Source organism: Dioscorea cayenensis, chromosome 13, assembly GCF_009730915.1.
Source record: "Dioscorea cayenensis subsp. rotundata cultivar TDr96_F1 chromosome 13, TDr96_F1_v2_PseudoChromosome.rev07_lg8_w22 25.fasta, whole genome shotgun sequence".
In the NCBI taxonomy this organism is placed as follows: Eukaryota; Viridiplantae; Streptophyta; class Magnoliopsida; order Dioscoreales; family Dioscoreaceae; genus Dioscorea; species Dioscorea cayenensis.
Window position 1 is genome coordinate 1,212,950 of NC_052483.1, and position 12,819 is coordinate 1,225,768.

At 37.7% G+C, this 12,819-nt stretch overlaps 1 protein-coding gene across 2 annotated transcripts; it reads right to left on the minus strand.

Moving 5' to 3' along the window:
- Window positions 1–345: 345 nt before the first annotated feature.
- LOC120274830 (kinesin-like protein KIN-8B) lies at window positions 346–7,780 on the minus strand. Of its 2 annotated transcripts, none has more exons than XM_039281365.1 (16): window positions 6,927–7,780; window positions 6,718–6,795; window positions 6,505–6,621; window positions 6,102–6,187; window positions 5,194–5,338; window positions 4,999–5,094; window positions 4,662–4,753; window positions 4,335–4,436; window positions 4,100–4,246; window positions 3,882–4,032; window positions 3,293–3,355; window positions 2,980–3,216; window positions 2,630–2,734; window positions 2,452–2,565; window positions 1,786–2,364; window positions 346–892 (listed from the first exon to the last, which is right to left on the minus strand). In XM_039281365.1, exons 1-16 carry the CDS (start codon window positions 6,972–6,974, stop codon window positions 728–730), a joined length of 2,325 nt encoding a protein of 774 aa, XP_039137299.1. In that variant the 5' UTR covers window positions 6,975–7,780; the 3' UTR covers window positions 346–727. The 2 variants fall into 2 exon arrangements, with proteins under 2 accessions (XP_039137299.1, XP_039137301.1); XM_039281367.1 differs by lacking the exon at window positions 346–892 and having other exon boundaries at window positions 1,831–2,008; window positions 2,118–2,364.
- Between the last annotated feature and the right edge of the window lie 5,039 nt (window positions 7,781–12,819).

Here is a 12,819-nt window from a genome sequence, read left to right on the forward strand (position 1 = left end):
TTTTGAGTTTCAAACTCCAATTTGAATCAAAATAATTACTCAATTTTAATTTTAATTTTTGACAGAGAATTTCCGGTATTTACAGCATAAAAAAAACCAAGAATCTCTCGAGTAACCATCCAATAAAACAAAATTAAAGTTGAATAACCATTTTAATTTAAATTAAACTTTGGACCTAAAGTAAAAAAAAAAAAAATTATAATTTAGCGCCCTGTCAAAAAATTTACCCAGCTTCCAGTTTTTTGGTATCCAAAAACAGCTTTGTTACTAAAAATCAGTTTGCATTAATGTACACAAATAATTATCTGCATAAAATGTTCATAATATTGCTAAACTAAGGTTACATTAAAATCCATCAAAATAGGACCTACAAAAGCGTATAATGTCGTCTAGTGACACTACTACGACAATTGCATCCTAAAACAACTTTGTTACTAAAATCAGTTTGCATTAATGTACACAAACAAGTATCTGTACAAAATGTTCGGAATATTGCTAAACTAAGATTACATTTGTTGGAAATATAGTACCACATCGGTTGTGTGCAAAATTCATCAAAAAGAGACTGAAAAAAAAAAAGCCGTATGATGTCGCCTAGTGACACGACAATGGCAATTGCATACGGATCCTGTCATTGCTCGAGAGGAAACTAGATAAGTCAAGGAAGTTAGATTGGATGATCGAAAATGACAAAAAGCTTTACAGATTTGATAGAGGAGCATTTCCTTCAAGGCCGGGCCGGATTAGAAGTCATCGGCTTAATGGTGGCAAAAAGAGACTGCAATTTGGACAAATCCGGCCGGCTTGACAATGTGTTGTGGTTGAGATGATACGGTTCGGGGATAACGGAGCTGGAGAATGTAGCGGTTGAACTTCGGTCAAGGCATGATTCCTGCTCATATATAGTTGCAAGCACAGGATAAAACATTAATATAAGATGCCTCAAGTGAAATGCATCAAGTTAAGATGGTTTCCTATTTTTTAGTACGTGCATAAAATAAAGAACTGTAAAATGTCGACAACGAACATGAAAGATAGTGTTAGACATCTACACACAAGTATAAAAAGTTTCATCGTTGTATAAGTGTTAAAAGCTTCGCGATAATGAAGACAGTGAATAACTTCGACAAACATAGAATAACAGGTGAGAAACTGTGGTCACCATAGCAAAGGGATGATTGTTTGTTTGGGTATATAAAATGCAGCAACAACAACAAATCGTTAGTTCCAACTATTTGGGGTAAGTTATATGAATTCTTCCTTCTAAGTTATCTTATCAAGAGTTAAACGACTAACTAAACCAAACTCTGAAATATAATTACATAAAATTTCTACCAAACACTTTTTAGATCTATCATTCCTTCACTAGAAGAGCTTCCACTTTTTTATGAGAGCATTTGCTGGTCATCTAACGCCATGCCAGTACCATCTACCTGAATTCTAAATAAGTAAATAAATAAAACTTCATTTTGGCTTCTAAACTTAATGAATTCCTTCATTTTGGCCCCGCAAGACACGCACATTATGCGTGAGTTCATGTTAAATGCTCAAATTGAACAAATTCATTCCATTCATGGGTTAAAATAAAAATTTTGTTTACTTGAGCAGTTGAAATCCAAAATGACCCTCACTATATGGATCGGCAGTGGCTATCATCTAAGCTTAAACCTCAGCTCAGCTACATGGAAGTTAATAAGAAGCCAGAATAAATAATAAAATAGAGGCCTTACATTCAAATAGAGAGGAAGTTCAGACAACAAAAAATTCGCAATTGCATGACTTTACCTCTTGGAGCCGCTTAAAACCCTCATTTAAGGAAGATGTGATGCTTTCTTTAGTATGTGGGCATGGTGGTGTTCTCGACTCTGGGTAGAAGCCACATTTATCGCGAGTCAATTTAATAGGAGTGAAGAAACACGAACTAGGACTGCCACTTGCTTGGTGCCTCATCTCCGAATATGGTGAATGGTCATGAGAAAAGAGGTAGTAGGAACTATGGTGCTCTTGCCTGCATAAACCATGGGAATTATATCGACCTTTGTAATAAGCTGTTGTACTGAAATCTTGGTGATGCTGCAAAACACAAGCTTGGGAAGCATATGGCTGTCCATCGATACCAGGATATTGGGCACAAGATGAATGCGGTGACAATGTCGTATGGTGAAGAAATGGGGATCCCTTTATTAAGGGAGTGGTAGAATCTTCAATTGTTATTCCTTCTTTCGCAGCCAGGTCCATCAAACACTTCTGATCAAGTCCCAACCCCATGAGCATGTTCCACATGTTTCTCTGGGCTTCTTTTTGGTTATGTATCACCTGATCCCGAATGGCCATTTCAAACTGAAGTTCAGCATTCGCCATTCCCTGCATGGTGTTTATTATAAAGAAGGTACTATTGAATTCTAATTGAGAATATGGATCAGAAATAATGTTTTGGATATGCCAACTCACAAGGAGCCTGTACTGACTGAGAATATGTAAGTAGGTTTTGTTTCCCTTGCTATTTATTGCTTCATCAATCATTGATTGAAGTTGGCACCGGTGTTTCTCATTTATTTCAATCTCCTGCATAGTTGATGCTATCAGTAGTCAAAGCTAGGAGGTAACCAGATAAATTATATGGCAATACCTTCTGATAACCAGTTCCAGCCTCATCATTGTCACGAATGTTATCAAGAATAACTTGTCTCCTTGATCTCAAGGCATGCACAACAGTTCCATCTCTTTCAATAACCTATTCACAAGCAAGCAGCTCATTAACAACACCCAGCCAAGGAGAAAACGGTTGAGCGAGGACTACAGAATGATTTAATGCACAGAATACCCTGATACAACGTTGCATGCTTCAAGGATCCTACTGCATGCATGACAAACACATATACAGTTCTAGATTTTGCTGAAGGCTTTCTCACAAGGATATAATGAACAGCAGCTAGATAAAAGGTAACATTTAATGTATGGAAAATGGAATTCGCAAACCTGTTGTTTGGCAATAGCATCATCTAGTTGCTGAAGCTCAATTCGGTTTCTAGTGTTGGTTTCCTCCAACTCAAACAATGCTTTCTGCAGATTAATCCGTTCTTGAACGTTCTCACTTGTTTCACGGCTTAATACATCCAACAAAGATAGCTCCTCATTTGCAGCTCTCTCAGCAGGTTTTAAGGTTAATTGAGACTCTTTTTCAGCCAGTTCCTCCCTTAAACGGCAAACTTCAACCTGCCATGATCATTTTGCTAAGATTTTACTCAAAAGATGTGTTCAATTTCTTAAATGAATTGACTATTTTAGAGACCTTGAGATTGTCAATCATCCTTTTGTAGTCTTCAACGTGAGTATCAACAGTCCCAATATTTTTCTGCAGAGGAGAAAACAATTGAAAAGTGTTAAAGAAGAAAAATTCACAGCTTCAATTAAAAAAAAAAATGAATGATAACAGGATGAGAAAGTTTGTACATATGTGCTCCTTTCCAAGTTCATCAGATTCCATATGGGCAAAAGTCAAGAAATTAAGAGATTACCTAGTGAATCAAGGAACTAAGGTAAACTTTGTTCTATACCTTACTTCAAAAAATTTGCTAATGCTAACCATGTTCTCTCCCATGCTAGGATATGGTTAATATCATGTTGGAATCCATCATCAGGCTATTAAGTAAGAGAATATGTGCTTTTTTCTCAAAAAGTATTCTAATATGAGTGGAAACAGACACTAGATTTCTAGGGAGTTATCGATAATTAATTTTCTTACATATCTGGATATGTTCATTTGCATTCACAGACTAAACCATAATTCCTCAAGGAACCTATCATGGATTGCTGCCTAATATTATTGAAAAAACATAAGATGCTTTCAGAGAAAAAAAAAATCCAGGATGAGTTCTCACATGGATCTCAGTCTTGATCTCCTTAGCTCTGTCAGCATATTTTAGAGTATTCACAGTGTGATGATACTGATCATCAGCTGGTGATATTGTCGCAACCATGACAGTTCTAGAATTTCCACTGAGTCCATCCTTCAGAATCCGGGTCAACTTGCTGAAGAAACCTTGCATTAGCTAATTGAAAATGCATCTTTGATAAATTATTATACCCAGATGGATACCTATTGCGGTATGGAACATATGCAAGGCCTTTCTTTTGTTGTTTGCCCAAAGCATTGATACAATTTGCCAAAGCAAGAAGTGACCGGTTTATGTTGGCTCCATCTCTAAGCTTTTGGCCGGCAATATTTGTTTCAGAGGCCCTTTCACTGCATAAGTGAAAATACAGGAGAATAAATTATCAGCAAATGAATGAAGGATGATCATAGAGGACGAAAGACACATGCCAATATCCACCTCCCAGCAAGATCAACTAGAGCAAGTTTTCCACGGAGAACTTGACTTCCATACTGGTTTCTCCGCGTTCTTCTCACCATGATCTCCAGTACAGCATGTGAACTGTTAAACACAAATATTGTTAACCATATGAAATTGCTAGCAATTTATGTCATCTTCATTAATTGTCTAAAACTCAAAAGAAGCATATAGGGTAGATAAAACCATAAGTTATCAGTAAAGGAGACTGAATCAAGAATAGCATGTGGCATGCAGTGAACTCCCAGTTGAGCCAAAGCAGTATTCAAGTAAGACCAAATGCCACAGAAAACAAAACAATTAACTCACCGAGATGATGTCGCATTCACCTCTGTGCTTTCCGTCTTCCGTCTGCTGTTTCCAATATGTAAAAGTTCAAGAATTTTATCCGCTGATTGGACCTGAACAAGTTCAAGAAGCATACTTGTTATACAAGGCATTCGAACTGATTGCCATTTATACAATACATGGACTTGAAACCCGTAAAAAAATGAATGTAATAAGAAGAAACGTATGTCTGCTAACACCAAGCAGGTAATGGTGAACAGTTCTTACCAGATTAAGGAACTAACTATTAGCACGATAGAAAACGTTGCAACCAATTGAACTAAATTTGCAAAAGAAAATTGGAGCAGCAAGAGGCAACCTTAATATTTCTTAAACCGGCAACTATAATTCCATGCTCGGGATCTTCTCTTAATTCCAAATGCCCTGAAGACTTTACAAGCAGATCATAGATAACCTGAAAATGAAGACAGGATGATTTCATGTCCTAAATTGATTTCTAATATCCACTATGTTTATAAACCCAAATTGTTCTGAATTAGCAGGGGCATCATACTTCATTATAAACTTCAAGATAAGAACAAGAGACTTCAAAGACATCTGAGCTCTTATCCTTCTTAATAAGATTGAAAATTGTGTGAAGGCTAAGAACCATGAGTCCAGGATCTTGGTGTGTTCCGACCATAGTATAAGTCTTCCCACTGACAAAGGTATAAAACAAGATCAGCCCAGAAAAAAGCATATTTGATACAAAAGCAACTTCCTAATTTCTACCCAAAAAATCAAGAATGATATATAATAGCATAGTCCTAGAAAAATTAGTATTGAATATTTGGCTAAGTTGATACATTTATCAACATAAAAAGAAACTCAAAAAACCAAAGCATAAAGAAAAGCTCCCATAAAGAATAATTACTATTAAAAAACCACATATATAATTTTTGGAAGTTTGTCTGTGTTAGTAAAACTAAATTTTATGAGCTAATATGATCGGCAAATCGAGTGTTTCAAGTGGTCAATTTCAAACTTTCTATTTTGAGGAATTTAAAAAAATTTTATAGCAGACAGATGTGGACTTCAATAAAGATTTAGCAGGTCTAGGAAAAGAAGCCAAAAATATGCATTAAGTTGAACTAAATATTCATTCCCTAACACATTGAGTAAAAGTTGACAAATAAATTTCTATCAAGAACATCTTACAGCTAATCCAGGAAAGAGAACCTGGCAAAAGAAAGCATTCATACAGTGACTACACATGCTTTTTATCTGTTAGCAATTGGAGATAATTCTTCTTTTATTAGAACATTTAAGTATAAGTAACGCAGAAAAATGAGTATGTCTAAGTTATTTCTTTTACAAATTTATTCATGAATCTTAGTAGACAGAAGAGATAATTGTTATACTATCAGTGCTTGGAAAGAATAAAGTTTTAAAAGATTAAAAAAAAATGCTTATGCTTTGTACCTCCCCGTTGAACCATAGGCAAACACTGTTGCATTGAGGCCTTGAATGACCCCAGCGATTGTAGAAGAGATTCTCTGGTAGACATCCTGAGCATAGGGCACATGATGTTATTAGATGCATAAAGAACAGGCCAAAACTTGTTTATTTATCAGAAATCACATGTTTGAACAAGCCAGGAAGCTCAATTCTTAAAAGAATATTAAGCCTGAAAGAAACCAATTATATAAATATCTTCGGTCTCAAAATTCATCATGAATAACCTACAAAGACGTGACAAACTCTACATCTATGCCATCCAAAAAATACAGTGCTGTTTATCAAACAACTGTGTAATTTTACTCACAAAATGATAAAAAATACATGGAAACAATGAAACCAAATTAAAAAACAAATTGATGTATACCAAATTGGTGCATTCAGGTCCAAAGGCATGATCAAAGTTGTATCTTTTCTCTTTTGTTCGATTTTGGATACGGTCAAGGTAGTCTTTTGACAAATCAGGATCCAAAACAACCACACTCTGCAATGCAAGAAGAATAATTCGTTGTTGACGTACTAAGTACACATGTTGATCTAAAAAAGTAAAATAAAATTTGAAAGTAAATGTTCAGGATACCTTATCATCAGTCACTTGGATGATATTCCTGCTCCTTAACCGCTCCAAATCTGTCAAAGGCCTGCATTTCACAGCAACCTGTAAAAACACCAAATGCATCCAAAAGAGGTGAATAATTAGCACAGAAATAGCAAACAAGGTCAAAAGTAATATATGAATATCAACAACAATGAAAAGGATATTTTTTTCCCCATCATCAGAGGACCAACCATAAGAGTTGCAGTCTGCTTGGTAGCTGGAGCTCTGATGCTAGGCATCTCTTATCAATCAGATTAATGCTCGGAAGTTGGAATAACTTCTTGCAAAGACCCTAAAGATCCTAAGCTCCGAGGTCTTCCAACAATCTATCAGCCAAATTAGTGAAATCTATTGCTAAAAGTAACCTTAAGTCATGAAATCAAATAGGAAAACAAAAATCAAATTTTGAGTCCAAAACCTTGACCTTTGGTAAACCAAACGTCTCAATCCAAACTCTAACAGAAAAGAAAAGAAAAAGCTCAACTAATTCCACAATCATGAACCCATAACTCTGAATCCCAAAGCCAAAAACCCAAAATCTCAGCTCCAAAACCACAAATACTCCGACAGTGTCACATCCTCCAAAACCAAATCCAATTCCATTACCTCATCCTACATGCCGTCTAACAGCATCAGCAGACAAAAACCCAACAATTCCAACCCCAAAAACCAACCTTTTTCTAAAACATTCACAGCTCCAAATCACTAAAGCCCTCACCCAAAATCCCAAAGTTCCCAAATGTAACAACTCCAACAATATCACTTAAACCAAACACAACACCAAACATAAAAACAACATTTTTTTTTTATATTAACCAAAAAGAACCCAGAGAAAATGCCTCCAAACCCCAAATGCCTCCCAATGCATTATCCAAACAACCAAAACACAACTTTTTCAAGCTACAACAACGAAAAACCAGACAATGCTCACATAACCCCAACTCCCCAACAAGTTCTTGAAGCACCACCAAAATCTACAATAAAAAAAGCTCTTTTAACCTAAACACCACCAGGAAATGCCTCAAAAACCTCAAACAAACTTTAAAAGAAATTTTGCCAAGAAATCCTCGAACTCCACGTCTCTCTCTCTCTCTCTCGCTCTCGCTCTCCTCTCTCTCTTTGGGCGGGGAGGGGAAACGAAGGGGAAACGTAAGCGTTAACGTGGTCCGCGATGCCCGAGACCGCCGTCCGCGGGACGGAGATCGTGGAGGGCTCATAGAAATGGACGGAGAGGAGTGCGAGTGGCAGTGCTTTGAGATTTGTACCTAGTATCGATCCTCGAAATCTGAACGTTCGTACGCCTCGAGATTAACACCGATCACAACACCTTCGGGCCCGCCATTATGACCTCCTTTTTCGTAACTCCTCCCCGCCATGTTAACGGCATGTCAAAATTACGGCAATGCCCTTACTTTCTTAAAAACATTTAAACTATTAAAAAAAAGGAAAATTACTATTCACCCCTCGTAATTTTCAAAAATTCCCAAAAACCCCCTCCTACTTTTACACACCCCGGACAACCCTTCCGTTAGTGTTTAACTTCCTTTATTACCCTCACTGCTCACTTCAAATGAGTCCAGTATTGTGAAATCCCAGTTTTTGGCCTGAAAATGGTGGGAAAGGAAAGCGCCAAATCATCATGTTCAGACCTTTTCGAGAGACTTTACGCTTGGTTTCGATAGAGCAATGCATAGGGAGTTGCATTACATCTTGTTGTTCTCCTCGTTTCTCCTCATTTGAGTTGTTCGACTTGATTCTGCCGGGTTTGCATGTACTGGTGAGAATCCCTCGTTCTTTATCGGTTTGACCATTCAGTGAGGAGTTTATTATGGCGACTCATTTGTGGTGAGTGCGGGTGAAGTTTATCATACACGAAATATATAAATCGGTTTCTCAACGGAAAATGAAGTTGATTTCCAGTCGGATTGGTCAAGTCGACTTCATCTTCGAATGAGTCGTATTCGATTTTATTGTCGAGGCGGAGCGTGTGCCATTGTCGTCTCCGTTTGAAAAGCGAGTTCGTTTTCGTTGTAAAGTTCTTCTAGTTTATTGTTATCTGTTTGTATATTTTTAAATAATGTTTAACTATTTGTTATTATCCGTTTAAATATATTACTAATATGTTTAATAATTATCATATCCGTTTAATACTTGTCAGTCTCGGTTTAACATTATCTTTACATGTATAACTTTTCATATTAACGTTTAAATTCTCAAAGTCCTGCGTAAAACGGTGATCTTTTTCGTTTGATCTGAATTGTTCGCAGGTGGCACGTGGCGGTGGCGAGGTTATGGTATCCCGTGCGTAAGAATTAATGCGGCGTTAATTCTTATGCTGCGTACTATCAAATATCCGAACACCGATTCGTTGTAATCGATCAATGTCGGTCTACTGTGCGTTTGATTTTTTTCTCGGATATGAAGAGTCAACCTGCTTGTGGACTTCACACCATAAATAACCAGGAAGAACCCTTCCCGTCCACTGACCACTCGTCGTTGTCCTCATCATTCTCCTCCTCTTCCTCCTCTTCCCATGGACAACCACTCTATCTGAAAGGATGTTTCGTGAACCTCCTTCCTTATCTTGAGAATCGATCGGTAGTAATCACGCAACAAGTTAAATTATCTTTTCTTGCCCAAGCGAAATGCTCGCATAATTGCACGAATCACGGAGGATTCTCCGGTGATGGATGACGGGAAGCGATTATGCGAGCTTTTCGACTTGGGTAAGAAAAGAAAGTTTTCACGTATTGCGTGATTGCGGAGGATTCTCAGAGGAGGGAGGTCGGGAAACATCCTTTAAAGACTGAGGGTTGATATTTATCACTTCGGACTTTTTGTTACTGGTTTAAGAACATTACGTCGGGTGTACTGACTATGTCGATTACGTGTTTAACTACCAGTATCTTCGCTTAAGTCCGACCATGACACATTGATTAATAGTCGTTTTCATGAATGTGTTTGTTTAACCTTTTTTTTAATGTTGTATGTTGTGCGGGGTTCAAGTTGATGCGCATGTTATGCTGACCGCTGTGAGCATTCGAATGTCTGAGACACTTGTTTTCGTTATACGAGGGTCGAGTCGTGAGTGTCCAAAGTCCTTGTAAATGTTCTAAATGTTGTAAATGTTGTAAATGTTTTGTAAATGTTTTGTAAATGTTGTAAACGAATGTTTTATTTGAATGTGAACTTACGAAATTTAAGCAGAGACCTAGTAAAAACAATGTGGGAAACAAAAAAAACGTCATTGTAAACAATAGAAAAAGTTAAACAATACGACTGTTACTCTTTAAACAATGACAACGGTATTTAAGAAAATACGTAAACATGTTTAATCGAGTGACCGGGAGGTACCCATCTTCAACGCGATGTCGGGTGAAAGCATTCAATTTAAACGATAACATATATTTTTAAGCGGTGAAGTCACTATATTTAAAGCGTTTTTACGTATTATTTACATGATATAGACTTTATTTAAACCCGTGATCGTTATGTTAAACACTATGTGTATCTGTTTAAACATAAAAAACTTGATAGTTAAACAGATACTCATGTCGAGCGATGACAATACGTCTTTATCGCGACAGTGGCATATATTTTTCCTTTTTTGCCCTTCTGATGGAGGGAAAAATACCGCCCAATCACATCACGTCTAGTCTAACCTCTATGCATTTTGTGGTCTTCATCGCGACAGTGATATATATATATGCACTTTTCTTGTTTACCTATCTGACTGCTGTTTGTTGTTTACATCTTCTTCTTCTTCTTCTTCTTCTTCTTCTTCTTCGGCTTATTTTTGTTCTTCATTTCATTTGAATTGTACGATTTGGTTTTCGGCCGATATATTATGGAGAGTTTTTGTGGTATTGCTAGATTCAACGGGGAGGGAAGAGTGCTAATGTTCACGGCTCGAGACTTCTTGGGAGTTGGTGTTAGGCGAGATATGTGAGCGATGGGGTCTCGAAGTTTCTCTTGTCGGGGTTAAGTTCATCACACGGATGGATATAAAAGCGGTTTGCCCGATAGAAAAGCGATGTTGACTTCCAGTCGGATGTGTCGCGTGCACTCCATCTTCAAATGTCTCTGTAGTTGATCTTGTCGTCGAGACGGGAAAAATGTGCCATTGTCGAATCCTAATGAAAAGCGAGTTTTACTCGTTGTAAGTTCCTTCTCTTTTAATTGTTCTAGTTGTCTGGGGCCATTAGTGTTTAAATATGTCCGTCACTGGTTAACATATTGTACTAGTCGTTTACGTTATTAGTTAACTGCTTAAGTATTTAATTTAACGTTTAAATATTGTCATTATCATTTAAACATTATATTCTCCGCTTAACATATTGATCTTTTCATTTGACTGAAGTGTTGGCAGGAATTCCGATTCTGCGAGTGCTCTAATTCATCCCCATGGTGACCCTGACGGCGTGGGATGTCTTCCTTCCTCGTCAGATCATTCCGAAGTCTTTGTTGTTGGATATTGGACAACGTTTTGACGGTGTCGAACATTTCGAGGGATGTACTTGAAATCATGCGATCAAAAGAAATTTTGACTTCAAATTCATAAAGAGCGAAAAAAACATCGGTTGGTCGTGGAATACTGCTGCAGATGGTTGTCGTTCAGCGCCTATGCGATCAAAAGAGTATAACAAAAAAACTTTCAGAATCAAGACAATCAACCCGTCACACACTTGCAGTGGTGCCATAGGTTCGGCGTCGCATCCGAAAGCGTCCAAAAAATGAGAAGGTAGCCTGGGTGGCCTAGACGAAAGAGGATCGAGTCGCAAGCGTTTGATGTCCGCGTGAGTTACATTCGCATACGGCCATGGATCCGGTCGCGATCGACGATCTTACTGATGAAACTATCGCCGACTAGGCATTGTAAATAAGCCGACGATGACAGGGAAACATTGTGTATTGATGGGCAACTTTCCATATTTAAACAGAGACATTGTTATTTTTAAGCGGATACATCGTAATTTGAAATATTTCAACCGATGTTTAAAGCGATATATAGTATATTTAAACAATGAAAGTGAAATGTACACAATTAGAACGTAAATTAAACAATGAAATGAGACCCGAATGGAATTTAACACGCTTTTACAATTCAAAACAAACAAAATTTACATTAAGATATACAAGTCATGCTCTTCGAACACGAAAACAATGAATTGAATTTGTCCAGATTTACATTCGAAAACAAAATTGACATTCAGATATACAGGACATGTTCTTCAAAAACAAAATTTAACCCGCTTGTGACGACCCCCCTTTGTCATGGACGCCGGCTGCCCTCCCCTCCTTAAGTATGCGGGTAACATACCTTAATCTGAGGTAAGGAACATCTGTCTGCGGTAGCCGTAACTTCTCACCCCAAAGTAATTGCTCGATAAACCGCATGACGTAGACGGCGCAATCGACGCTTCCTTGTTTTTGGCGTGGGGTTTCTATGTCGTGCACGAGTGGGTACTTTGCCGTCGCCGACTCGCCGAACTCCATATCGACACAAATGTCGAATAGATTCCGCTGTCGAGATATGCAAGTCGAGATTAGAATACCGATTTAAATACCACACAGATATTAATCGGACATAATTAAAGAACTTACCATGTCCAACGCGTCCTTATCGTACCCCGGACATGAAGAATAATGCTTGTATTCTTGTTATCATTGTCCAGGATGACGACATGGAAGTGACCATTCATGATTATCGGGAGGATGACAATTTGAACTTTCATGCGGTTTTTGCGCAAGCATCCCCGATCATAGCCATAATTGTGTCATGTGCGTCGTCCCCGCTTTGACATAAACAGTATGCAAGCGGTTTCGGTGATGGAGGCGCTTCTTGTAATGATATGGCTCTTTGCTCGGCGACTTTTTGTATTATGCATACGAAAAGCGTCCCATCACATCATCGATGACCATCTCCTTCCCCTCAAGCAGCGTGTATAATTTGTCGCGTGTGAGTCGTGACGTCGTTCTTCCACACAGACAGTGCTAAGGTTAAACGATAACAGATATAATAAGACCATATTAGAAAATATTTAAATGATATTATCAATTGTTACAGTGATATTATATATAATT

Bases quoted from the DNA above. Each gene is read 5' to 3' on its own strand.
- LOC120274830 (XM_039281365.1), bottom strand. From the start codon at position 6,974: ATGCCTAGCATCAGAGCTCCAGCTACCAAGCAGACTGCAACTCTTATG. The intron at 4,437-4,661 runs GTGAGTTAATTG...TGTGTTTAACAG, and splicing joins GTGAATGCGACATCATCTCG to TTCACATGCTGTACTGGAGA. The intron at 2,735-2,979 runs GTTTGCGAATTC...GCTTGTGAATAG, and splicing joins ATGCTATTGCCAAACAACAG to GTTATTGAAAGAGATGGAAC.